The sequence below is a fragment of the Gallinula chloropus genome (assembly GCF_964237585.1).
Source record: "Gallinula chloropus genome assembly, chromosome: 1".
Classification (NCBI taxonomy): domain Eukaryota; kingdom Metazoa; phylum Chordata; class Aves; order Gruiformes; family Rallidae; genus Gallinula; species Gallinula chloropus.
Window position 1 is genome coordinate 95,577,812 of NC_140085.1, and position 25,357 is coordinate 95,603,168.

Sequence of the window (25,357 nt, forward strand, 5' to 3'; positions counted from 1 at the left end):
CATTAAGCATCTTCTCATGTCTGTCAGCCTGGACTGCACTTATTCCTCTTCATGAACCTGAAATACAATTGAGAGAGGTCGTATAGAGATGTTATAAATGGAAGCATTGAGGGGGTTTTTGGGTAGGTTCCCAAGCTTATCTTCCTTAATGCTTCTGCTCCCTAGCATTACCCGTTTGTGTCAGAAAAGGACTAGCACCAATCCAGCCAACCCTTGCCATCTTACTTCAGCTAACAATACAGGTTCCCCATCCTCATGCTAGGGCATCTGCCCCTTTGGTAGCAGACAACACGTACACAACCCTGTTGCAATGGTGGTGTTTGCTCTGAATCACTCACAGTTCTTAGGCTTTCCAGGAACGTGGGTGCTAGTAGCAGTAGACAAGATATTTCTAATGCCACACTACTAAAGCAAGTCTGCCCAGTGCCTTTCTCTCCGCAGAGGAGATGGGTCATGACTTTTGAGACAGCACTGGCTGCCTGAACATGTTTCCTGGCAGATACTGGCATCACTGCCACAAGTCCTTTTTGGTGGGAATGCACTGTGCATGTATGATTGAGCTCATCTTTTGACAGTGCAGCACTCTGCTGTAAGCCAGAGCTACTGTTTGCCGACACTAAATCCATCTACTAAAACCAGGCATCCATTCTTCTATAGCTTTTGCATATTTGAGACAGAAAGAAGGTAGTAGTAAGCTACGGGGAATGAACAGCGCTCTTAAGAGTATTGAAAAAATATCAATTACTCCCATGGTTTGCCTATTTCAGTGTCTGTGTGATGTTGTGGCTTTGTGAAATTACATGGGTTTTTCCTAGGTCTGAAATAATTTAAAGAAAAAAATTGAAGAAAAATATGTAGAGATTTTTTAACCCTTAAAAGCTTCATCACTTCTGAGCTTCAGATGCTTTCATCATGCATAAATGTATGCGAGACCAGATGATCTTTCGAGGTGCCTTCCAACCCCTACCATTCAGTGATTCATGTAGTTTTAATGTAGCTGCGCTCCGGACAGTGGAGCCAAAATCATTTGTATCAGTTAAAGGTGACAAAAGCAGAAATTGGAGTATTTCCTCCCACAGAACAGCCAATACAGAAGGCAGCAGGAAGGTGCTGGGACCAAGTGGGGAGCCCTTATCACCACCTGCAACTACCTGAAGGGAGGTTGTAGAGAGGTGGATGTTGGTCTCTTCAGCCAGGTGACAGGGGGTTGGACCCAATGATCTCTCGAGGTCCCTTCCAACCCCTACAATTCTGTGATTCTGTGACAGGAGATAGGACAAGGGGAAATGGCACAAAGCTGCACCAGGGCAGGTTCAGATTAGATGTTAGGAGAAAATTTTTCACTGGAAGAGCTGTCAGGGCCTGGAACAGGCTGCCCAGTGAGGGGGTTGAGCCACCTTCCCTGGATGTGTTTAAAAAAAGTGTAGATGAGGTACTTAGGGATATGGTTTAGCTTAGGATGGGATTAGTTGGACTTGAGGATCTTCAAAGGTCTTTTCCAACCTTGTGATTCTGTGAAAAATACTGAAATTCTACAGAAAGGTTTCTCTTCTCTTTGTTGACTCAGGAGCTGTCACCCCTATAAAACTTAAGTGACATGAAGCATGGGAGTTTGTAATGCTTGCAAGTGAAATCCATAAAGGCAATGACCCAGCTCCTCTTTCTGTTGCTCCTGCTAGTAACAACCTCACTCTTACTTGCCCTGGGTGCCATGAGGCACCTGGACCGAATTCTTAGGCACCTTTTAGCATCATCAATATTACTCTACCACCATTCTGCTCAAGTGCACAATGCCACAAATACCTTTCTAATTACTAATGACTTCTTGGCACTTAAGTGAGTGATCACTAATATTTTCCTTTCATCCAGCTCTTGAAATCAATATAAGTTCACTGAAAGAGCAATATTGGAGTATCTGGCAATCTGTTAGTGTAGTATTACATATGCACAAATCTACATTATCAGAGGGAGAAGAGAAAAAGATAGAAAAAGCAAATATTGCTAAAAAACCCAACCCCCAAACCACCAGTTCTGGGGACTTCTGGCTGCTGAGCACAGGGGTTAAATGACAACATCAAGGGGACAGAGAATTCATTTTGCCTAAGCATCAGATTGCTGTCCTAAAGGCTTACCTTCATGTTAAAATAAAGGGTAGACTGAAAGAAACAAAAACAAAAATTAAAAATATAGTAAAGAAGAATCTATTCTAGTTCACATTCCTCTGAGAGATGTAACTCCTGCCTATGTAGCACCCACTGCTGTGTATTAAACAGTCCCATTTACCCCACACGGTGCAGCCATACCTTTTTCATGCCAATATCTCTGGACTTGCTCCTCAGCTTGTTGACTTGAGATTCGGCTATTTCAGCCCTTTCCTCAGCGTCATCCAGATCGTGTTGCTGTTTTCTGTACTTCGAAAGGTACAGGTTGGCTTGTGCTTCCTGGTGAGAGAGAAAAAGCTCAGCTCATTCCCTCCCATCTGCCTGAAACAAAGCTCTCCAGGCGGGAAGTGAAGGGCTGAGCATGACAAGGTGGCAGCTGGATGGGAACCACCCGCAGAACAGAGATTGTTCTTTTACACCATTGGTGTTCCCTCCTTTCTCCCCTTCCCTTGCAAATTATGCTGCCGTCTTAAGACAAAATGTAATACCTTTTATTATACATAATCAGCACACATGCTACACATTTCATCTCGTAGGTATTATAAATACATTTATATGTACGTGGTTTACATGTATATAAAACAAAATACATGCACAACCCCCCATGTATTGGTACTAAAAGCCTCTACAGATTAGAGACTGTGGGTTTGGAAGTTAAATTTCTCAAAGGTAAACCAGCCCAAACAGTTACTCACAGCTTCCTCTGCTTGGTGCTTGTAGCTCTTCACTTTCAATTGCAGCTTGTCAATCAGATCCTGCATCCTGGCCAGATTCTTCTTGTCTTCTTCAGACTGTACCAAAACACCACTAATTGCATTAATAGCTGAAAAAGACCTAATGCACCTCCCGCAATGCAATAGGTATGGGTGCCACATATATTGTCTCAGAAACATGTAGTTCAAAGACAAGCAAGCTGCCTCAGTATACGTGAGAAAAATCTCTAGAGGTTGACTGAAGATGTGTGCAAGCTGGGAGGCTGAGGGCAGAGAGAGTACCCTCCTTGTTTGTATGCATGTTAACTACAGACACCTATAAACAGAAATACACATGTGCACGTGCTTTCAGAGGCATACACATACATACATGCAGAGAGTTCCTCGCTCAGGGCTGAGGAGCACTCCTGTCGTTACAGACCATGTCATTATTTAGTGAAAAGAACTTATGCATGGGCCTAAAAAGACATAATTTCCATATTTTAAAGTCTGTTCTGAAGGCATTTCTGGTAAGTGAAGCCAGGTTTAAGCTGTCAGAGTCCATAAGGAGAAGGACGAGCTAATTCTGCCTGCGCTCTGTGCTCTGAGAAAACAACCTTCAGGCTCTGCTTAAAAAAGTCAGAGTAAAAAACAGGTAGCAGGCTAAATAATCTCCTAAAGCAGATGGGGGGGAGGGGATTATCTCTTTAAGAATGCAGTTGAAAGCAAAAGGATCAGTGCTGTGCTTTGAAGACCTTTTGTGAAAGGCAAGCAGCAACAGCAGCTGTTAGCAGACTCGAAGCAGGAGGCTCAGAACTAGACCTTGCTGCTCAGCAGTAGGTGACAGAGCCCTGGGGCTGGGCAACCCTGCACCGAGTGATGCATTAGTCAGCTGGATCCTTCAGGCTCTTTTCAGCGGCATCAGCACAGCTGAGAGATGGCTGGGCTCTTTCTTCTCTTGCAGTGTGAACAGACATTTAAGCCTGCTCTATATTAATACTGCGCTAAAACTGCAGAGCTGGGAGTAGGACTTGATGATACTTATGGGCTCCTTCCAACTCAGGAGATTCCATGATTCTGTGATCCCATCAAGAGAAGCTTTCTGACATTAGTGATAATGAATCAGGCTGGATGATGTTAGCCCTAGGGAGATGTTCCTCCTACCCCTAAAGCTTCCTACAGTCAGAAAGCTCTGGGTAATGCCATCCTTCTCTGGAGTACTGAGGCAAGTTAAGACACCGTCTGGGTGAACACGTATTCCCAGTGACGAGTGGTTACCGCAGCTCCCAGCATACCTGGTAAGTCAGCTCTTTTATGCGTCTCTCAAACTTGCGGGCTCCTTTTTGGGCATCTGAATTGCGACGGAGTTCAGTCTCAAGTTCATTCTCCAGCTCACGAACCTGTGGGACAAGGAAACCCCCTTGCCGATGTGTTACATGTATATTAAACATCTGGTAATTTCAATCACAGTTCAACAGATCCTAATTTTCTCAGCATCTCCAGACAGTCAGATTTCAGGAACAGATAAAATGTCAGCAAGGCTGGCACACCAGAAGGCTACACTGCCACTCAGTGAGACCTGGGCAGGCTAGAGAGTTGGGTGGAGAGGAACCAAATGAAGTTCAACAAGGGTCCTGCACCTAGAGAGGAATAACTCCAGGCACTAGTACAGGTTAGGGGCTGACCTGCTGTGAAGAAGCTCTCCAGAGAAGGACCTGGGAGTCCTGGTGGACAGGAAGCTCTCTATGAGCCAGCAGTGGGCCCTCAAGGCCAAGAAGGCCAATTGTATACTGGGGTGTGTTAAGAAGAGTATGGCCAGCAGGTCAAGAGAGGTTCTTCTCCTCTGCTCTGCTCTGCTCTGCTCTGCTCTGCCCTGGTGAGGCCACACCTGGAGTATTGTTCTGGGATCCCCAGTTCAAGACAGACAGGCAACTACTGGAAAGTTCAGTGGAGGTCTACGAGGGTGATTAGGGGACTGGAGCATATCTCGTATGAGGAAAGGATGAGAGTGGGGTCTGTTCAGCCTGGAGAAGACTGTGGGGGGATCTCATCAATGCTTATGAATATCTAAAGGGTGGATATCAAGAAGATGGGGCCAGAATCTTCACTGGTTCCCAGTGACAGGACGTAAGGCAATGGGCACAAAATGGAACATGGGAAGTTCTGTCTGAGCACGAGGAAAAACTTCTTCACTGAGAGGGTGACAGAGCACTGGCACAGGCTGCCCAGAGAGGTTGCAGAGCCTCCTTCTCTGGAGATAATTCAGACCTTGCCTGAAACTTTGTCCTGTGCAACCTGCTCCAGGTGGACTTGCTTTAGCAGGGAGGTTGGACTGGATCTCCACAGGTTTCTTCCAGCTTCCAACCCCTCCCCTGCTGTGATTCCGTGATTTCCATTATGCTTTTTCATAAATGAATTTCAGCTGTACCATCAAAAGTGCACATGTATGCAAAGGGCAGAAAGGTTTAACTGAAGCAAACATTGGAGAGGCTTTTGCTGGATTAAGATGTTGGGGTTTTAATTTTATAATCTTTTTTCACCAAGGGCTTGGTCATCTGCTGTGCTACAACAGCTCATTGTAGTTGCACGATGAAGGGGAAGCATGCCTCCAAGAACTGTTCACCTGGGTTTTATGAAGCAGAGAAAAGGCACTCCCAGTATCTCTTACTGACCTCTACGAACTTACCAGGCAGCCCTAAGATACCTTCGTGGTCCCAGTTCTGTAAGCAGGAGACAGTGGTCCGAAGCTGGATCACAAACTTACCCTGGATTCCAGTTTCTGGATCTGCTTCTTGCCACCCTTCAGGGCTATTTGCTCTGCTTCATCCAGCCGCTTCTGGAGGTCTTTAATGGTTTGCTCCATGTTCTTCTTCATTCTCTCTAAGTGAGCACTAGTATCCTGCTCCTTTTTAAGCTCCTCAGCCATCATTGCTGCCTGAAAAACAACCATATTTTACTACAGCTCTCAGAAGAGACGATGAAAAACCTGTCTTGGATTATCCCCTGTTTGGATCATTCACTGTCCCCAAAGCTCCAGAGAATACCTTTTTATTTTTGTATCTGTGTGATACCATGTCCTCATTTATAATGCCTGCAAGTAAATCTGTGACATTCACTGCATACTTACCGCACAGAATGTAGTCAAAGCCTAATCTTGGTGTTTGGAGCTCTTGAAAGGTTCAAACAACCGGCAGACAGACTTCCCTGCACAGCCATAGACAAAAGCTGCCTGAGCAGCTGTAACAGCAGAGCCGTTCCTGCTGTCTGTGCTGGGATAGAAAGCTCAGTCTCAATGCCTTACATAGTCCCTGGCCGTTCTGTGGGTCAGGTAACAAGGGTCTCAATTAGCTCATTCCTGCTTTTGCCTGCCACCAAGAGCCATTTGCAGATCTTGTGCCTTCCACTGAGCAGTCACTGGAAGACAGCTGTCACTGTAATCCAGGCTGGAGCTGGATCAAGGACAGCCAGCACCTTCTCTCTGGCAGGCAGTGACAGTGCTGTCAGGTACAGGAATAGCTTTGTCCAGGCATGTAACTCACGCAAACCTCCAGTTTTATCTCTCATTTTATCAGCTGAACTCTGAAGAGATAGTCTGTGGGTAATCAACTATACCCGCCCGAATTACGCCTTCTGCAGAGAAAGAATGCACCCCATCTCTCCTCCTGAGGTCTTAGGCCTCATGTTTGTCCAACAGACAACTAATTCTAGGCCACATCATTTAAAGTGCAATAATCTTGTTTCTCACATCAAATTCTACATACACCATGAGAGCAGTTAGCACTAGTTCAGTCTGAACTGAGTTAGCCTATCCAAGTATGTGATTTATCTGATTCAAAGATGACATGACCTGAGACTTTGAGGCTCAGTGAAAACACTGTTCTTGAGGGGAAGGGGGAAAACCCAAGAAACCACCACAAAACAACCAAACCCAAAGCCTACACATCGGGAAAAAGTCCTTTCTCTCTTTTTACCTCCAGCCTGTTTTACTTTGCAGTTTCCTCAGTTTCCTCCAGATAGCTGCGGAGCACTTTGGATGTATGAGCTTTGTAACGAGCACAGAAAGGGCAACCTGGGAAATACTGTCTTGCCTGTCCTAAGGCATTGTGGTACTGAAAAAAAGGAAGCAGGGAATCAGCCTACATACATCTGTGATTGCTTTCTTGGCTTTTTCCTCTGCATTCCGGCACTCCTGGATTGATTCCTCCACTTCATTCTGCATCTGGGAAATGTCACCCTCCAGCTTCTTCTTTTGATTGATCAGGCTTGTGTTCTTTTATTTTCACCCAAAGGAACAGAGGAAAAGGAGAAAAAGTGATTATTAGAGACACAGCTCCTGTAAATACCACAGCACACCAAGGATTACTGATTGTTGACACTCCTGGATTTCACAGAACAGTATTTGGGAAGGGAGACCCAAGTACATGGTAAAGGCTGGCCTTGACTGACTAGCATGTGCAGCTTCAGACTGAGGAAATATTAAAAATACTCTCCAAGCTGTAAAGACTTGATTTTGATTCAGGTAGGAGAGGAGACTGAATAAGGCAGTTCATTCTGGAAAACTAACAATCCATAATCAGTTCGTCAATGAGGTGATTAAATAGATGCCCCATGTCTCCTCAGTGGGCTGGAGGACACGGTTGCAAAACACTGTCAGCCTGTAGCACCTTTTCATTTCTTCCTGGCCATTACTTGGTGAAGGGAAGCTTTGTTCTTGCAGCAAAAACACCAGCAGTGTAAAAACTGACAAAGTTCAAAGGCCTATCTCAGTGAAGATAAGCAAGGAAAGCAGAGCCCTTTGCTGCGGGGTGGTATCCTGCCCTGCACCACACAGTTATTCAGAACCCAGCCCCTGCAGCTTTAACTGCAGAGTAACTTCAGTGCCCTGTAGAAGAACAGAACCTGTACCATTTCTCCAAAGAAATGCCACCCTGTCCCAGATAGGGCTTAACAAAAGCAGGAAACTGGTTTTACAGGGTGGAAGAAGGAAAGAAATATCTTGTTATCTTTCATCTTGAAAGCAGCTGGCTGAATCATCGGTTCCAGCTAACTTGAAGGGAGTGATTTACTGCCTTGCCCTTATTTTCTCTCTTTAAGGAAGGGAAGGTGTGCCTGACTTTCCATGGCCATGGATAAGCAGTGTCAGTGCTGAACAGCCAAGGCTGAGTGTAACCCAGTGAGGGAGTGAACACAGAAAAAGCCAACCTGAGTGTGAAGCAGGTTCACACGTTCTGTGGCTTCCAGCAGTTCGTGCTCTGCCAGCTTCCTTGCCCGTTCAGTCTGGTCCAGCAAAGCCCTCAGCTCATCCAGCTCTGACTGGAGAAGATTGTTCCTCCTGTCAGAGACTGCCAGCTGCTCCTTCAGATCTTCATTCACATGGCCCGAATCATCCAGCTGCACCTGTAGCTCCTGCAGCAAAACAGATGTTTGTCTTTTTACTGTCGTAACTCCCTTCCAAGTTGCTGTGCTTACACAAGAGGACCCCAGACTGCAGAGGTTGTGTGGGACCCATCCCTCAAGAATTTCAGTGCTTCTTTATTGGAGGAAGGCTGCCTCCACTCTCTCAGCTGAATTGATTTTGTGGTACAGGGTGCCATGAGGGGAAAGGCCCTGTGTTCAAATCTGCCAGAGCTTGCCGTTCTGCCCGAGGCAGAACTAGCTGCTTAGGTGTGGGAGAGGGTATGATTGAGGAGTGCCTCAGCAAAACACTTTTTATTTATTTTTTAAACTATCCCAAGTGTTGAAACAAATGACAAAGCTGAATATATGCACACAACTCTGTACTCCTGCCAACTGACTTGCTCCCCACTTTTAAAGGGCTTGCAGGCTCACAAGAAAACAATAGGTTTTCAGTTTCTCATGCTATTGCTTTCTGTCTGCAGAAGGCTGCAGCCAGCAAGGGGTTTACGCCTGGGTCTCAGCCAGCTTGTATGCAAACCCTGGAAGAAATCCATATTTCGGTGTTCTCTTATGCCAGACATGATCACTAAGGGCCTTCCCTGCACGTCCCTGGGAGTAGCCTCTCTCTTAATGACCATCACCATTGCTGTTTCACTCTGTGCTAATGAATCCCAGCCCGCACCAACCACTGGGTGCTTGGGACTGGCAGCTCTCACAATACCTTTATTTGAGTCTGCAAGACACGTGCTGACTTTGTTGCTTCTGCAGCATGCCTGTTAGCGTGGCTGAGCTGGATTTCCATCTCATTGAGGTCCCCTTCCATCTTCTTCTTCAGCCGGATAGCCTCATTTCTGCTCCGTGCTTCGGAATCAAGGGTGGACTGCAGTGAATCTATGGCACGTTGCTGGTTTCTCCTGAAAGGGACATGAAGGTTGAGTAGAGAAATGTTTATCCCTGCTGAGGAACACAGAACCACAGGCAAGAGTACTTCATTTCCTGAAAATATCTCATTCCCACAAACAGCGTGTTCCTGAATGACATATGTACCACAGGTTTCTAGTGCCTCACTGCCACTTAACCAGCCAGTGTGCTTCACACCCTCAGTTAACTCCTGATCTGTAAGCACCTACAGCATCCTTCTCCCTGGTCGTCTCTGGCAATATTGCGAAAAGGAGTTCTCTCAGATCTCTTGTAAACTCAAGCAATTACAGGTTTGGACCTAACAAGAAGCACTTGAAGCTTAGCAAGCACTCACTGAATCATTTACTGGGATGTAAAACACCTCAGCCTTTTTATGAAGGCATTAGTGGAGGAGATTAATTAAACTGAAGGTAGGCAGCTACATTCTAAGCTAATTACCCTAGGTGCTCTTTACAGTAAATGGCATATGTAAGCTGCAATTTATTGTGTCTTAAAATAGATGTTGAAAAACATTTATTGTGCTAATTATAAGGGGAATAATTCAGGAGTAGAAATCTGTGTTACTGACATCTAAAGTTCGAAGAATTTAAGCCCACCCAATTAACAACCTGGTCCCCCCGTGAAAGGCAGCTTAGCGTCAATCTAAAGTCGGACCTGTTGGTATCTGTTTTGCCTTCACTTTCTTCACTCTCTAACAGTCAAATCCTACAATAAAAGTTTTGCTTTCTTACAACCAGAAGGTAACTCAAAGCATGACTCACAGAGGCTTAACATGGAGTTAACCTTGCTGTTGGCCAAGTTTTGCTGAAAGTGTGTGAGTTCTGGGAAATCAGTGAGTCAACAAAGAAAACCTTGAGGGCCTTACTGCTTCAGCAAGGACTCCTGGGTAACAACACAGCATGCCTTTGGAAAAACTTGGCAGCAAAACACTCATAATGAAAGAAGCAGAAAGCCCTGATTAGGACAGCTTGTCCTAACATCTCTGTAACCCAGACATCTACAGGATATCGTAAGGTAGTACCTGAAAGGGTGAATCATTCCTGGGTTTTTAAATAATTAACCTACCAATCTTTGTACTTACCCTGCCCAAGGTACAGTTTCAGACTTTCCTTTCCCTATTCTTTAGCTTAACAACGAACAATGACATGGTCCTTAGGTCAATAGTGTTGCAAAACTGACTACTTCAGGGTCAAAGTTTTCAGAAGGACTGCACATGCACAGACACACACACTGCTGAAAATCTAGCCCAGCGTAGCATCACTTAGGAGTGTAACTCTTCATTCAGTATTTGTGCCAGGTGGGAGGGAAGAGGCAAAAGAAACCCTCCTTTTCTCATCTAATTGCTTTCCATTTTTTTTCTGTTTATCCCTTCCACCTGTGAGCTCCTCCTCTCTTATATTCATACTTTCTGTGCCTCTGCCATTCTCACTGCTTACCCAAGTAGCGTACTGGTACCAGCAAGCTCCTCACATCCTCCCCCAATCAGTGTGGCTCTAACTGCATGGATTAACTAATTGCCTTCTGATAACAAAACTCAGAGCACCACTGGAGTAGTGTTGCTGGTTTTGCCTGTGTTTCCCCTGGGGAAGCAGCCACCCTAGAGAGAAGGCAGCTCTCTAGACCTAGTTTTCTATACTATAAAAACATGCATTTATTAGCCTTTGGTCAACTACTACTTTGGGGTGTGCCAGTCTGTTGTGTTACAGCCACTGCATGATCCATATGTGATATGTATGTGTACACTGGCAGAGGTGGAAGTGACAGGAATATTTAAGTAAGAAACAGTAATGTGGTAGGATAATCCTTTGGCAAACAGAGATGCCCTAGTTTCTAGTAAGGACAGGATCTACTTGCATTAGGCATAACTGCCTGTGGTGTAATGCACTGGCTTGGGTCTTGAGAACATTTCAGGTCTTTTATGAATTTCCCCTTAAAAACCATGCTGCTTCTTGCACAGTACCTTATATTTTCCATTTCTTCCTCCTTTTCTGTCAACTTCCTCTCAAAATCTGCTTTAAGCTGTGAGAGTTCAAGCTGAAAACGAAGGGTCTTACTTTCTTCGTGCTCCAGAGCTCCCTGAAATAGAAAGCACCAAGAGCTTGTAGGCTAGGAGTTGCTATTATTTTTTTTAAAATCACTAACTGCTACACAAAGATGATCCCTTCACACTTTCATTCCCATTCCCAAAAGCACAGTTTCCTCCTTGCCTCTCTTTCTAGGCAAGGACACAAACAGCTTACATGGCAAAACAATGCATTTATTTGCCTTCTAATGCAAGTTGGCAGGTGGAAAGCCGAGCAGCAAGCTCCTCAGAGGACAAATTGTCAAGCAGTGGACGGTTCACAAAAAAAAAAGCCAAAACCAAACAAACCTTAGGCTCTGCCTGCATGGTTTTGATATCAACAGATGTTCCGTGCTCTGCACCCCTGTACAGACACCCTCCAGAAATTCACAGGCTTGTAAGCAATAGGCAAAAGCTAAAACAAAACTGCTGTTGGGAGGGCGAAGGGATCCACACATCCCCCAGCTCACAAAGATGTCTCCACATCATTAAGTGTTGAATGCCTCCTAATTACACAGTCTTATTAGGCAACATAACTTCAAGGGAAGAAATAAGGGTCATCATCTCTGTATGACAAAACGCAAAAATACTCTGTCGTCTCTTTCCAAATAATGTGAAGACAACCCTATGAAACAAGGAAGATTTGTTCCTCTGTCTTTGTTCCCTCACATATGGATGTCAAGATCTAAAAGCTGACAACAGCCCATAGATAAGTAACAGGGCCTCTGGCTTCCAGGTCTTGCGTAAACCAGGCCCAGTGGCATTCTGTCTCCTCGTGGCTTGCAGCAACAGGGGAGGAAAGCACAAAACTGGATGCCACCTGGTTTGTTCTGGAGTGCTCTCTGAAGGGTCACATTGCACAGGCTTAGCTATTCTTCCCTCCAGAGACGATGGGAGCAGAATGGAGGTTCTGAAGACAAAGCTGTGCAAGACCCTCATTAATCCCCAGCCATCATGCATCAGTTACAGGTCAGTTGAATGCACGCCTCATGCCAAGGAGCCACAACATATGAGTGGGAACCGCGAGCAGAAGCCTTGTGTCACCGGTGGTGACTGCCACAGATCCAAATTCACGAGACAGGGAGAGAATCTGCATTAAACCATTTCTTTTCCAGTTAAAATAAGATACATCACCACTTTACTTTCATTGGTTCCCAATATCACTGAGGTTTAGGAAGCCATTCCACACAGCCCAGGAAAGTAAAGTGTGCCCCTTAGACCCCCCGAGAACTGATGTATTCTAATCTAGCAAGTTTGTTGACAGAGCATATAATCACTCTCTGTATCTCAGAGCTGTGGAAGAAAGGGATGCTCTTTCCTTTGCTCTGATCATGACACCTGTTTGTTTGGCTGTGAAATCCCTGCAAAGTGTAAAGCATCCTGTAACAGACAAAAGAGTTGCACAGCATTTAAGGTATCAGCAGATCTTTATCAGTGGGTGATGTTCCTTTCAGCAGATATTATTTAGAGTACCATTCAAAACAAACATGGCCATCACTAAAAATCCCTTGGCATTTGCTGTGTTGTGTCTAACCAGCCACATCTAGATATTGTCCTAGCTCTGCAATGCACAAAGATTTCAAAAATCCCTGACAACCAAGCCCTTGAAGTGCGTAACCAGGACTCATCAAACTCCTCCTGGGCAAAGAAGATTTTCTAACTAGCCTGCTTTCTTTTGATTTCGGAGACTTCTACCATTTGTTTTAGCAGGCTGCAGTATCCGAGACAATATCTGAGACCTTACAAAATTTAAAGTCATCAGAAGGCTTGTTTTCTTATTCTCAAAACCAGGAAATGGTGAATTTGCTGTTGGAAACTAAACACGAGGAATATCTGCTAAAATATTATAAGGCCGTAATTCTCAGCAATTCCTGTTTCCAAAAAGACTGAATTATTCTGTATCAAAGTGAGCAGGAGGTGGGCAGAAGATTTCTGAGCTTACTGAAAGGGAAAAAAACCCCAAAACAACAAAAAAAGAAACCCATCAAAACAAAACCTGTAAACTACCTCCTCTGAAAGAGGCTCTTAGAGCTGACATCTCCAAAAGTCACCAGTAATTTTTGACAACACTGGCTGGCAAGGCCAGAGGAGCTGGGTGCAAAGAGCTGGGTGCACTTACTCACAATCAACACATTGTGTTGCCAAGAGGATGAAAAAGGTAGGGAAATCATGACAGAGACAGTCTTTTCTCTTCCTTTGAGCTTTCTTCCTTTGAACTTTCCTTCCTTACCTCTGCTTCTTCCAGAGCCAGCTGAACTTCTGACTTTTCTTGTTCAACCTGTTTCTTGATTTTTTCTATTTCATGGAGACTCTTGTTTCCTTCACTAATCTGATTGGTCAGATCAGAAATCTCCTCTGAAACAAAAAGGATGGGCAGATATAGAGATCAGAGTGTCTCAAACATACTGCAATTCACAGAGCATGGATACAGGACCCGTGCCTCTCTGTACACTAGCTCAGCCTTACATTCAATTACAGCAATGATTTTTATTTGGCCAACTTGAAAGCACAGACTTTCTTGTAAATGCTTTTTGAAGTGGTTATAGTGGTTCAGTTTTCATCTGTGATCTGCAGGCTAGCAACACTGTGCTCTGCTTTGGGAGCTGTCTAGGCTTCATCTACTGCACCTCTGTCATCTTTCTTGTTCCTTCCCCAAGACTGACATCTCCTCCAGTGACTTTCATTGGCAGAGAAAAGAAAGCCTGCTCTCCTCTGGCCATACAAATTTCTATGTTTAAAACCTTCATGGCCAGCATCAGTGCCTCCAAACACATTGGAAAGCTAGTCTCAAGGGTGAGAGAAATAACTTTCCCCACAGCCACTATGGGTGCTTACAACCCTCCAGCTGTTCACTGCTGTGGCTCTTGCACTGGGCATGAGGCCTGAATGGAGCCTACCTTGGAGGTTTTTGTTTTCCCTTTTCAATGTCTCCAGATGGTCCAGGGTCTCCTCATAGGCATTCTTCAGCTTGAAGAGCTCAGTGCTGAGGCCACGGGCCTCCTTCTGGGAAGCCTCCAGCTCAGCTTGCGACTCTTCATACTTCTGCTTCCAGTCATTGATAATCTTGTCAAACCCACGCTGCTTCTTGTCCAGGGAGGCAGCTGCAGAGTTGGCCTTCTCCAGGTCAATCATCATGTCTTCCAACTCGTTCTGCAGCCTGTGCTTTGTCTTTTCCAGAGAAGAGCACTTGGCATTGGCTGCCTCGATTGCCTCTTCAGCTTCTTGCAGGCGAGCCGCAAGCTTCTTTCTACCAGGTGGGAAGAGACAGTGAAATAACCGAGAGCCATTGCTGCCGCCATTTATTCAAGAAAAACTGGCACCAAAGCATTAGCTCAATGAATCGATTCTGAAAGGGAAAATTGGGAGGTGGGGTGGGGGGAAAAGGGGAATGGAGGGGGAAATCAAGACTTTAGAGAGAAGGAACTACGATAAGCAAAAAAACCCATCTTCAATTATGAGTGCTGACATGTGGCAGATAATTTTCGTGCGTGCATGCGAATATTTGAAATTGAACTTTTGAACTCTGGAACAGCAGCTTGTTACTTTCTAGTTGTAACCTCTTTAGGTCATTTAGACCTTATCTAAACGAGCGTGTCATGTGCCACCAGTTAAGAGATATGAGACAGAACCTGCAATTAGGAGGCTGGGCACACCTTGGGCTTTTGTTCATAGACTATTTATATTGGGAAGATGGGGGGCTGGGAGTCCTCACAAGAAGTCACCCTGACAAGAAAGGAGGCCCCAGAAAGAAGAATGTGAGCTAGATGGAGAAAATACAGTAGAAGTGGAGGAAAATCTTGCAGCTCAGAGATGCGTGGAGGCAGATGCTGGAGATGCCAGAGAACTTGTCCAGTAATGCCCAAGACTGGTAACTGGGAGTGGCTGCACAGCATGAACCAGCATGACTTTCTGCCCTACCTTTCCAGAACAGCCATCATCTTCCTGCTGGGAAGGGAAGTGAAGACCAAGGAAACAGCACTGGGCCAGGGAAAAGCAAGAGACTGCCCAGAGAGGTGGTGGAGTCACCATCCCTGGAGATGTTCAAAAAACATGTAGACGTGGCACTTTGGGACATGGTGTAGTAGATATGGTGGTGTTAGGTTGACGGTTGGACTTGATGATCACAGAGGTCTTTTCCAACCTTAAAGATTCTATGATTCTATGCAGTGAGTGTACGAGAACCAACAAAGCTAATGTAATATTGTTCTTAAATAAACCCCAGTATCCACATCCACTACTCCACAGTCAAGGACTCAACAGAAACACTGACCCGGTCAAGCAATGGAAAGAACAGAAAGAGAGACACAAATGGCAGCAATGAGCCATATAAGGATTTTTCCAACCAGGTCGCCCTATTTCCTTAATGCTGTAACAAGTCCCATGGAGCACAGTCCTGCCAGCCAAGGGCATGATGAAGTCCACATAAACCACTTACTTGGCATCTTCCAGCTCCTCAGTTCTCTGAATGGCATCAGTCTCATACTTGGTTCTCCACTGCGCCACTTCCGCATTTCCCTTGGACAGGGCCCGCTGCAGCTCTGCCTTGGCTTCCTGCTCCTCCTCATACTGCTCCCGCAAGAGATCGCAGTCATGCCTGGCTGCTTGCAGGGCGTGAGCCAGGGCATTTTTGGACTGCAGGGATAGAGAGGTCACACAGGGTTACCTACAGCAACCCCCCCCCAAAACCAGCCCCTAGAAATTCAAAAGGAGGCTTAAGCCTTTTTTTCTTTTTGCCTCTGGCCTTGTCAGTCCAGGACAAGTGATGGAAGATGTGTTTGAAGTCATGCCTAACTGATGACATGCTGAGGAACCTATCAAGACTGAACATAATCTAACACTTTTGGAGAAGCATCTAAACTTCTAAGAAGCAAGATCTGAGATTTTGGTTGTCCTACTAGTTCAGTTTTATTTAACAACTACGGATGCTGATTCATTTTTCCAAACTCTTCTCCTGTGACTTGCCTCATTCAGGGACAGGAACTTATGCCAGTAGAATTACCAGGAACCATTCTCACTCTTATGTTTCTCTTCAGCTTTTATCCAGGCTACAGATGAAAGTGAGCAGCTTTCCCCATTCTGTATCAATGAATGGGGCACAGTAACCCCATTACCTTGGTTTCCTCTTCTAGCTGTCTCCTAAGTTCTTCAATCTGTTGTGTAAATGATGTTTTCCCACGGGACAGCTGACTTATCAGTGACTCCTTCTCTTCAAGTTGTCTTACAAATTCACCTGCCACAGGATTTAAAAAAAAAAAAAAAAGGAACATAGTAAGATCACAAAATTACAAAGTCCCAGCCAAAATCAAAGTCCCACCTGTCCAAATCTGCTGAGGAAAAGAGCTAACAGTGATAACAGTGACTGTGGCTGACCTTTGGTGAAGTTTCTTCCAAAGTTGTAACCATCAGACACTTCACCAGGATAGTTTTCCTTAGCGTTTTTTGCTTGGTTGGGGTTTTTGTTGGGGGGGGTGGTGGGGTGGTGGGGTGTTTGTGGTTTGATGCCTTGATTCAGTAGTTTTAGTTCAGCTTATGAATCAGACTACACCAACTCATACTTTCGTGTACAGTTGCCAGTGGTTTTGTTTATACTTCACTATGTCACATTGCCTTTCCACAGAATTCTTTTAAGAGGGCTGCAAAGCACCCTGAGAACCTCAGAAGGACCAGGGCACAGAACAGAGGGACTCATAATGAAAACTTCCCTTGTTGCAAGCAGGGCACCACAGCGGTGTGCAAGCTGCAGCCGCACAGGAGTACGCGGAACTAACAAGACAAGGAACAGCAAGTGAGAGAAGTGTCTTTGAAAATACCCAGAACTGTGCTGTCTGATGAGGATGCAGAGATCAAATTGTACTACTGGGGCTGAAACATATAGCAAGCACTTAGCAGAAACATGGTGGTTTTTGGTGGATGTGAAGACAGTATTTACAATGAGAGCAGCAGTGTGCCAGCTCCTTCATCTTCCCTCTAGCATTGCAAGACAGATGCACACATCCTTGTTCCTGAAACTGGCTACCTAGCCAGCAAGTCCACAAGATGGTATTAACAGGTATGTGTGTAAATAATGGCTATAGTTTTGTTTTAAAAGCCAGTCTGAGGCAAGGTTATAAAAATACTGAAGATAGGAATGTCAGAAGGCACAAAGCTACTGCTCCATTCAGCAATCTTCATCCAGACACCTTCAGGGCAGATGCCATTGCACAATACACCTCACCAATGCTGTGCTGATATACAGCTGATAGACTTTTCCATTAATTTATCTGGGCTGAACATGCTGTGAGATGATGACTGGAGGTAATGGTATTTTAAAAGTTAAACCCTACTTCAAAAGGCTCAGTATTTACAGAACTTTCCAGGGTGATAAGCTGCTGAGATGCCAGGCACCCACTCAGCCATAAAGTTCCTAAACATCCTCCTTCATAATAAGTTCCAAGACAATCTTGAAGGTTAATAACATCAGGGGAACTTGATGTATTGACCCTGAGACAGCTACACGAGGATGGAGTGAAGCAGAGACATTGCGGCCAAACTCTGCGATAAAATGGAACTTGAGGGTTAGGATGGAACTGATAAGTTGTATCCCTGCTGTCCCTGGCCCACGACCTGTCATGAATTTGACAAAATGCTGTCCTTTTGGTGAATTATAATGTCATCACAATACCAAAACACACCTCCATCAATTTTGTTAATCTGTACCATTAACAGGAGGCGAGAGAATTTTACACCAACCACAATACAGGGACTGGAGTCTCTCAAGCTCCACCTTAAAGATAAGAAAGGATATAAAAATAGCCCAAAATCCCAGATGTGTTAGGAAAGATACCATTGTGTCAGGGAAGACACCCTTGCGCCTCACCCTGATCCCTGGGACCAGCCGACAGGCTGGGCCTCTCTTTCCTCCCACAAGGACGCCTTTGGGTAAGATTTGAACACCTGGTCACCCCAAGTGCCTCCCCCGGGAAACTCAGAAGCCTCTTTAGCGTTACTGTCCATCTGTTAATGTGTTAGTAGTTGAGACCTTTAGTGTTTACTAATGTTTTGCAGACAGGGAATTTATCACCAGCAACCCAAAGAACCTGCATCTCTGCTGCGGGAACTAAACCCTCTTTCCTTTGAGCCTGTCCTGTTGGTTCTCACTGAGTGTGACCAAACTCCTCTGAGGCGGCCGTGGCAGTTCAAGGAACACGACTGGGTTGGCGGAGCATCTCGTCATTTGTGCACCCAGATGGCGACAGTTCAGCGCACGGAACGTCACCGGACTCGTAACGACTGGCTGGGCATAGCGCTGCCCTCATCGCAACACATGCACCTACCGTTCTCACTCTGGAGTTTTGTCTTTTGAGTAGTGAGGTCATTCATGAGGCGAGTCATTTCCTCCAGTTTTGTTTTCGTCTCGTTCAGATGGTCTTCGTAAGTGCGACACAGTTTCTCTGCATTAGCCTAGTGAGTGGGAACCAGGAGAAAAGACAAAGGAAGCTGTGGCCTGCAGGCAGCTATTTGGGAGCTGCAGCCTGCCCATTGCACCCTTTTTTTGGTTTGTCTGTCAGAGAAATGGCAGAGGGCAAAGACAGAAATGCCACAGCAGTAGAGTGCGAGTAGTAACCCTGTGTCTAGAGTCCCAGACCAGAGCTCTCCCCACCTTCCCCATCTGCTTTCCCTGAACTAGGCTCTGAATGGAAGCACCAGGGTAAAAATACTCTGCAAGAACTTTGAAAGCAATCACGTGCCTATGGAGCTCAGGCATAGTCTCCTTATCATCGCTAGATGGGAAAAAAATCGCCTCCAGTTAAGATTGCTTTACTAATTCTCTGTGCCATTTATGACAAATTGAGTTTTATGACAGCTTTCTAACTCTCAGAATACTGAAATTCCCTCACCTACACTAAAAGAACTCTTCAGAGTGTTCTGAAAACCACTGAGACTATCTGCACAGGAAACGAAATCCAGAGTTCAGGCACGAGAAATAAACATACACATGTGGCTATTGAAGCCTTTGCTTTGCCCTCATTGCTAATGTTGGTCAAAACTGTGAGCCAAGGGCAGGATCTGGGATGACTCTGCTTAGGATGGGAGGTATCCAGCCTTGGATACCATCACCAGCATGGGGGAGCACAATTTAAGTGCCACAGTTTTGTGCTCTGATATATGGATAAACAGTATGCCTGGGACTGGAGGCACATTATGCACTTTAGGCCATCTTAATTGCTGTCCCATCTTCATGTAAGAGGAGATGGGACAGCTCCCAGCCGGGGAAGGGAGGGGCACTGCACACCTTCAGATTGCAGGCCACTACCTTTTAAAAACACTGCGGCCCTACCACGTGTCCTGGGAAACTTTCAGACCATCCTTAGCTACACAAGATCTTTGGGAGTTTAGGAAGCCTCAGGACCCTTACTTTTCCCTTGACCATCTGCTCCATGTTGGATGACAGATCATCCACTTCCATCTTCAGCTCGCTTTTCTCCTTTTCCAGTTTCTGCTTCACCCGCTGCAGGTTGTCCAGCTGCTCCCCCATCTCAGCCACACTGTCTGCGTGCTTCTTCCTCAGGGTGGAAGCCGTGGCTTCGTAGTGCAGTGTGGCCTCCTCAAGGTCCCGCCGCAGCTTCAGGAACTCTGCCTCACGCTTCTTGTTCATCTCCAGCTGGGCAGCTGTGGCTCCCCCAGCCTCTTCAAGTCGCTCGCTTAATTCCTCCAGCTCCCGAGCCAAATCCGATCTCTGCTTTTCCACCTTGGCACGAGCAGCTCTTTCTGCTTCCAACTCCTCTTCCAGTTCTTCTATACGAGCCTACCAAAGAGACACAAGCACCTTTGGGTCACCTTCATGATGGCTCCCATTGGAAGACCATGAAGAAGACCTTACAGATCGTTAAACCCTCTGCCAACCTACACTCTATAACACAGGTGGAAGCACAGCAGTTAAAGGGCTTGCTTGTTTGTGCCAGTAAATCAGATCTTGAGACAAAGTAAGGATGATGAGTCACATTTTCTCATGGTAGATTGCTCTACAAGCTCTAGTTCAAGACATTTATGTCAAGTGCATTGACGTTATGTTACTTGACATTCAGCTGAAGTATATGAGAGACGTTACTTGATAGTAGGAGTAACACCACTAAATTGTCATTGAAGGGGAATCTTTGTTCCCATTTTAAAAGCTCTGTGTCTGAAGTAATATCTCTCTAGGATTCTTAAGATTTCAGATATAACTGTACAATTGCATGAAAACAGATACTCACAAGGAGCAGTCTTTTTTTATGAAATGTGAACATTTCCTGTGCACTTCAGCCCTTGCCCTAAATTTCAAATCCATGCTTACCACACATTAAATTCTCCCCAGCATCTATCCTCAGCTTCACGGTTTGGAGCTTGTTTCTTACAATAAAACACCAGAGACTTTCTTCCTTGCCTGAAGCCACTAGCATTCTGTGGTCATATATCCTACTACTGGGAAGGAACCACTGTAGAGCAAGCATCCTGAGGGGAAAAGGGATCGGGCGGGAAGCTACGGAGTTACACCACTTTGAGTCTCAAAGCCACTGCAGCTACCCATGAAAAGTCTCTGCAAAGCCCTTCAGCAAGGCACAATGAGAAACTTGTTCTAAGATCTGTAAGAAAGAATCAACTGACCTGAAGCTCCTTGATCTTCTTCTGCAGCTGCATCACTATAGCTTGTTCATCTTCTATCTTGGAATTCAGCTGGCTCATTTCAAATTCTTTCCTGCCATGGAAAGAAAAATCCTACTATGACAATTTTCTCTGTAGCTTCGTGTTAGGCTCTTGCAATTTTTGAAGAGCTGTTCAACAAAACTTCTAACTTATCTAAAAATGAAAGCAATTCTTATGTATTGCTATTTGCATGAAAACAGATCTTCCTCTGAGCAGCAGTTTCCAAGTCAAGACTCCTCATGCATTTGTGCAACTATATTTCTGGATCTTTATGTTATAGAAAGGAACATTTTTTTCAGACTCAGTGGAAAAATATATTTAACAGAGTCGTGTCTCTCAACAATACTGTTATAGCTGGATAGGATGAACAGCTTTTTAGATACTTCCTTCAGCTTTCTCCTGTAAACAATGAAAAACAGAAATGTTTGGGGGGTTTTGTCTCCCTTTTCCTTTTTGGGTTTTTTTTTTCCTAATGCTGGAAATTGTAATGAATTCTGATGTTCCATATATACTGTGTGCAAGTAAGAGTTATGTCCCCTCCCTCCTTGCTACATGCTTTCTTATGAATTTTCTTTTAGCTACCATCAGAGCAGAATGACACACCTGAAGGCACCAAAATGACAGGGGTAACTGTGTTGCTTTATTTTGCACTACAGAACCAGTCTTACTTTTTTAGCTTTTCTTCCATCTGGAGCTTATCATTCTCCAAGTCCATGACACTCTCTTGGGTCAGCTTCAAATCCCCTTCCAGTTTGCGTTTTGCCCTTTCTAGATCCATCCTCACTTTTTTCTCTTGTTCAAGTGAGCCCTCAAGCTTCAGAAAAAAAAAAAAATCACTTATTAAATATGTTGAAGACAGTTGGTTTGCAACAGTCAAATATATGCTAAGCCCAGTTTTGTGCTGTGTTCTAGCAAGTTGAGAAGCAGAAATACTTAAGTGCAAGCATCCTACTTTACATTTTTTGGTTTATAGCAACCAGTGGACATATGGGTTGTAGAAATACATGAAGCTTAGTTGATGCTTTACATTTGTATAAGAATTACAGTTATCTTGGTAGCAAAGTGCTGTGTGACTTCATGCCAATTGCACTGAAAATACAAAACAAGTAGGCTTTCCCTTGATATCACACTCCTTCAAAAGGCTGAACTACACAGATAAGTTTTTGTGCTGGCCCTGTAATTACACCTTTCACAGACAGTGCAATGACTGCTTTTCTAAATCCTCAATTATTTCTAAAAAGATGGGAACACTTTTGAAAGCTTAGCAACACTTCAAACTCGTGTGAGTTGTAGACAGTGGACAGGTGAGCTTGGGGAAACACGTAGGCAGAGTCAGCTTACATCATCCACTTGCTGTTCCAGCTTCACTTTAGCTTTGCTCAGTGTGTTGACCTTGTCCTCCTCTGCTTGTAGGTCATCCAGAACTTGCTGATGAGCTTCCTGCAAGGACTTTTTCTCCTTAGTAAGTTTGCTTATATTCTCATCAAGAGTTGCCATTTCTTCTGTCAGATTTTTGACCTGTTTGAGAAAGGAAGATATATTTGTAGAACTTTGAAGCAAGAGCTTATTATAACCTGGCTCAAATGACTGTACTGAACTTGTATGCAGGAAGAAAGAAAGGGGCCTCTTTCAGATGTACTAAATTCTTTTCAGTGTCACTCTCACTGTGAACTCCAGCTTCTGATCCTCTCTGGGAGAAGCAGGAGATGAGCTTTACATGTGCAGTAGAAGAGCTGGAAGAAGTCATGGTTACAGTAGAAAGTTGTTTACTTAAAAATATCCAACTAAGATATAATTCTTTAGCTGAATTGCTTCAATAAAAGGGAAACTCAGGCTCAGAATTAGCACTTTTCCCCCTCATAAGGTCAAATAACTCTGTATATAGTGACTGTGTGGCAGACAGTGTAAAATGATTGTAAGATCAGTAGCTCTTGTCATAAAGTTAATCCGTGCACAACCTCTTTTCATTACATGCTGAAGTTCTACAGGTACCTTGTTTTCAGTAGCATGTTTCTCTTTCTCTACTTTTGCAAGAGTTATTTCAAGATCATCAATATCCTTCTTGAGCTCAGAGCACTCATCTTCCAATTTTCTCTTCTTAGAAGTCAGCTCAGAATTCATCTCTTCCTCGTCCTCAACCCGCTCTGTCAGTTCTTTGACTTTGGCCTCCAGCTGAATCTTGGATTTAATCAACAAGTCACATCGTTCCTCGGCATCTGCCAGAGTGTCTTGCTCCTGGGGTCACACAAAGAAGAGAACAGCAATGACTGCCTGGCCTGTATATTTCCTCACTTGCCCCCTATATCCTGTAAGCGATCAGAGAAGCTACAGAGCAGGGTATGGAAAATTTCCTACTTATGAAACCATAAGACAAGCCTGACAGGTGATTAATGGAGCAGGATGAAACAGTGGTGAGCATGGACAGTCCTGTGTAAGATTCCTTCCACATCAAACTGCCATGGACGTTGCCTTGGACAGGACATGCATTATTACAATGCATTATTACAAGACCTGCATTATTAGCCCATCTGTTTATGTGTTAGAATGTGAGAATGTCTATACATCCTAATTTTTGGCAAGACTCTGACAGGACCAACAACTTATTTTAATCGAATTGCACTAACATTCTACTCTGTAAGCTTTTGACTTTCAGAGAACATCTAATAAATATACGAATGCATGTGTCCACTCACAGCTTGGAGCTGCAGCAGCAAATCATTTTTTTCCTGAACTAAAGAGACTTGCTTTTCTTCAAGTTCCTTTCTCCTGGCTTCAGATTTTTCCAGGGCCTCCTTTAGTTTCAAGAATTCTTCCTTCATATTGGCCATCTCCTTCTCAGTTTCTGCAGACTTCAGAAGAGGTTTGATCTTAAAGAAAAGCTTCATCCAGGGCCAGTTCTTCACAGCCATAAAAGCACGGATGTTCCACTGAATTACAAGAAGGGCGTCCCTGGTTTGTGAAGAAAACAAACAAAATTCCCTGAGGCTCAGCCCAAATTGACAAAATGAGAATTTTATTTCATTCTTAGTGTTATGGCTTTGTTATCAGTAGTATTGGTAACTTGTATTCCAAGATTTACAAGAAACTTCTTCCATGTCTCTTGATTTTCAGGGACATGAAAATTTCCAAATCTGCTTTTTATCAGAGCTGCAGGCAACTAATATACAGTTGCTATTATTTTTATCATACATCTGCTTTAAGCCTTTAATTTAGGGTTAGTTATAGCCTTAGGGACTGTAATGATGGCTCTATTCAACATATAATTAAATGATAATGATTACTTTGGCAGTGTTCAAGGCCAGGTTGGATGGGGCTTTGAGAACCCTGGTCTAGGGAAGGTGTCCCTGTCCATGGCAGGGGGGTTGGAACTAGATGGTCTTTAAGTCCCTTCCAGCCCAAACTGTTCTGTGATTCTATGTTTATCTGTTAAGATTTAAGGGGGTGCCTTCATACCTGCGCTCCACTATCTTCTGGAACTCAATCCGCATCAGTCTGCCACGTGCTCTCGCCTGGATCATCGTTAAGATTTTTGCAAGTCTCTCATCCCTCATTTCTTCTAGATGGCCCAGGAGACCAGCCTTGAAGAACACCTGGTACATGCACAGATGTCATTTCACCATAACGAACATTTTTATTCCAGAGTCACAGACTTTAATGAGATCACCCTGAAGAATGGTATGTGTATTGACATGCTACAAAGTGAAAGAGTATAGGAAGCCAAATATGACTTGTGCCAGGGACCACACCGTGCAGTTCCAAAGTTGTTTTAATACCATGTCTCATGTCTCCAGTTTTGAATAGGCCAAACTATTTTATTGCCACGTTTTAATTGCCACGGTACTTTTAACTTTTGGTTCAGCTGACCTGCTTTGAACCCTGCCACAAGCCCTGACTCCCAGAACCCTGCTAATGGGATCATGTCATAATTGCACATGGCCTCATTTCAAAGGCTGCAGCTGATCTTGTGATCCATATATGTTTGAGTGTACCTATATTATATTAAATAAGCTGCTGGTTTACTGGGGGGCATGGAGCATCAGCTGCTGCTGTGTCTGCTTCTAGTGTTGCTGCAATAAAAGCTTTGTGGGAGCTTGAGCCAGGGAAATAAAATTCTTCTAGTGCAACTTAAAAATGTGCATTATTTTCTGTTATATTTCTGGTTCCTTATATTACTAACTCTTCATTAATCACCACCACCAGAAATTGCATAACGTCCTGTTCTGCAAATTCTATATTACATCCATCACTTTTCTCTTCACATAAGCGGTGATGGTCTGTTCTGGTTACCTTAGTGTGTCCAAAACGATACTGGTTATGGTCAACATCTAAAGATGCCAGTAGTTTTTCAGCAGCTTTTCTGCTATCCACAAATTTATCCTCTGGGATCGCGCCTGGATTCAGAATGCGGTACCTGTTAATGACAGATAAGCAGTGAGCAAAATTGACCTAGATTCTCCTCC

General features: G+C 44.4%; 1 protein-coding gene across 2 annotated transcripts in view; it reads right to left on the reverse strand.

The window, feature by feature from the left end:
• Window positions 1-39: 39 nt before the first annotated feature.
• MYH15 (myosin heavy chain 15) overlaps window positions 40-25,357 on the reverse strand; it is a gene marked incomplete at both ends in the record, with an annotated part of 47,116 nt that continues 21,798 nt past the window's right edge. For both annotated transcript variants that reach the window (XM_084274485.1, XM_084274484.1), the window contains 22 exons: window positions 40-57; window positions 2,304-2,441; window positions 2,858-2,953; window positions 4,150-4,254; window positions 5,619-5,789; window positions 6,999-7,124; window positions 8,057-8,260; window positions 8,973-9,165; window positions 11,133-11,248; window positions 13,465-13,589; window positions 14,132-14,481; window positions 15,670-15,866; window positions 16,346-16,464; window positions 18,548-18,674; window positions 19,630-20,019; window positions 20,859-20,949; window positions 21,566-21,711; window positions 22,239-22,415; window positions 22,890-23,132; window positions 23,591-23,846; window positions 24,351-24,487; window positions 25,185-25,308. In XM_084274485.1, coding sequence (XP_084130611.1) covers window positions 40-57; window positions 2,304-2,441; window positions 2,858-2,953; window positions 4,150-4,254; window positions 5,619-5,789; window positions 6,999-7,124; window positions 8,057-8,260; window positions 8,973-9,165; window positions 11,133-11,248; window positions 13,465-13,589; window positions 14,132-14,481; window positions 15,670-15,866; window positions 16,346-16,464; window positions 18,548-18,674; window positions 19,630-20,019; window positions 20,859-20,949; window positions 21,566-21,711; window positions 22,239-22,415; window positions 22,890-23,132; window positions 23,591-23,846; window positions 24,351-24,487; window positions 25,185-25,308 — 3,649 coding nt within the window. The remainder of the gene's footprint in view (window positions 58-2,303; window positions 2,442-2,857; window positions 2,954-4,149; window positions 4,255-5,618; window positions 5,790-6,998; window positions 7,125-8,056; window positions 8,261-8,972; window positions 9,166-11,132; window positions 11,249-13,464; window positions 13,590-14,131; window positions 14,482-15,669; window positions 15,867-16,345; window positions 16,465-18,547; window positions 18,675-19,629; window positions 20,020-20,858; window positions 20,950-21,565; window positions 21,712-22,238; window positions 22,416-22,889; window positions 23,133-23,590; window positions 23,847-24,350; window positions 24,488-25,184; window positions 25,309-25,357) is intronic.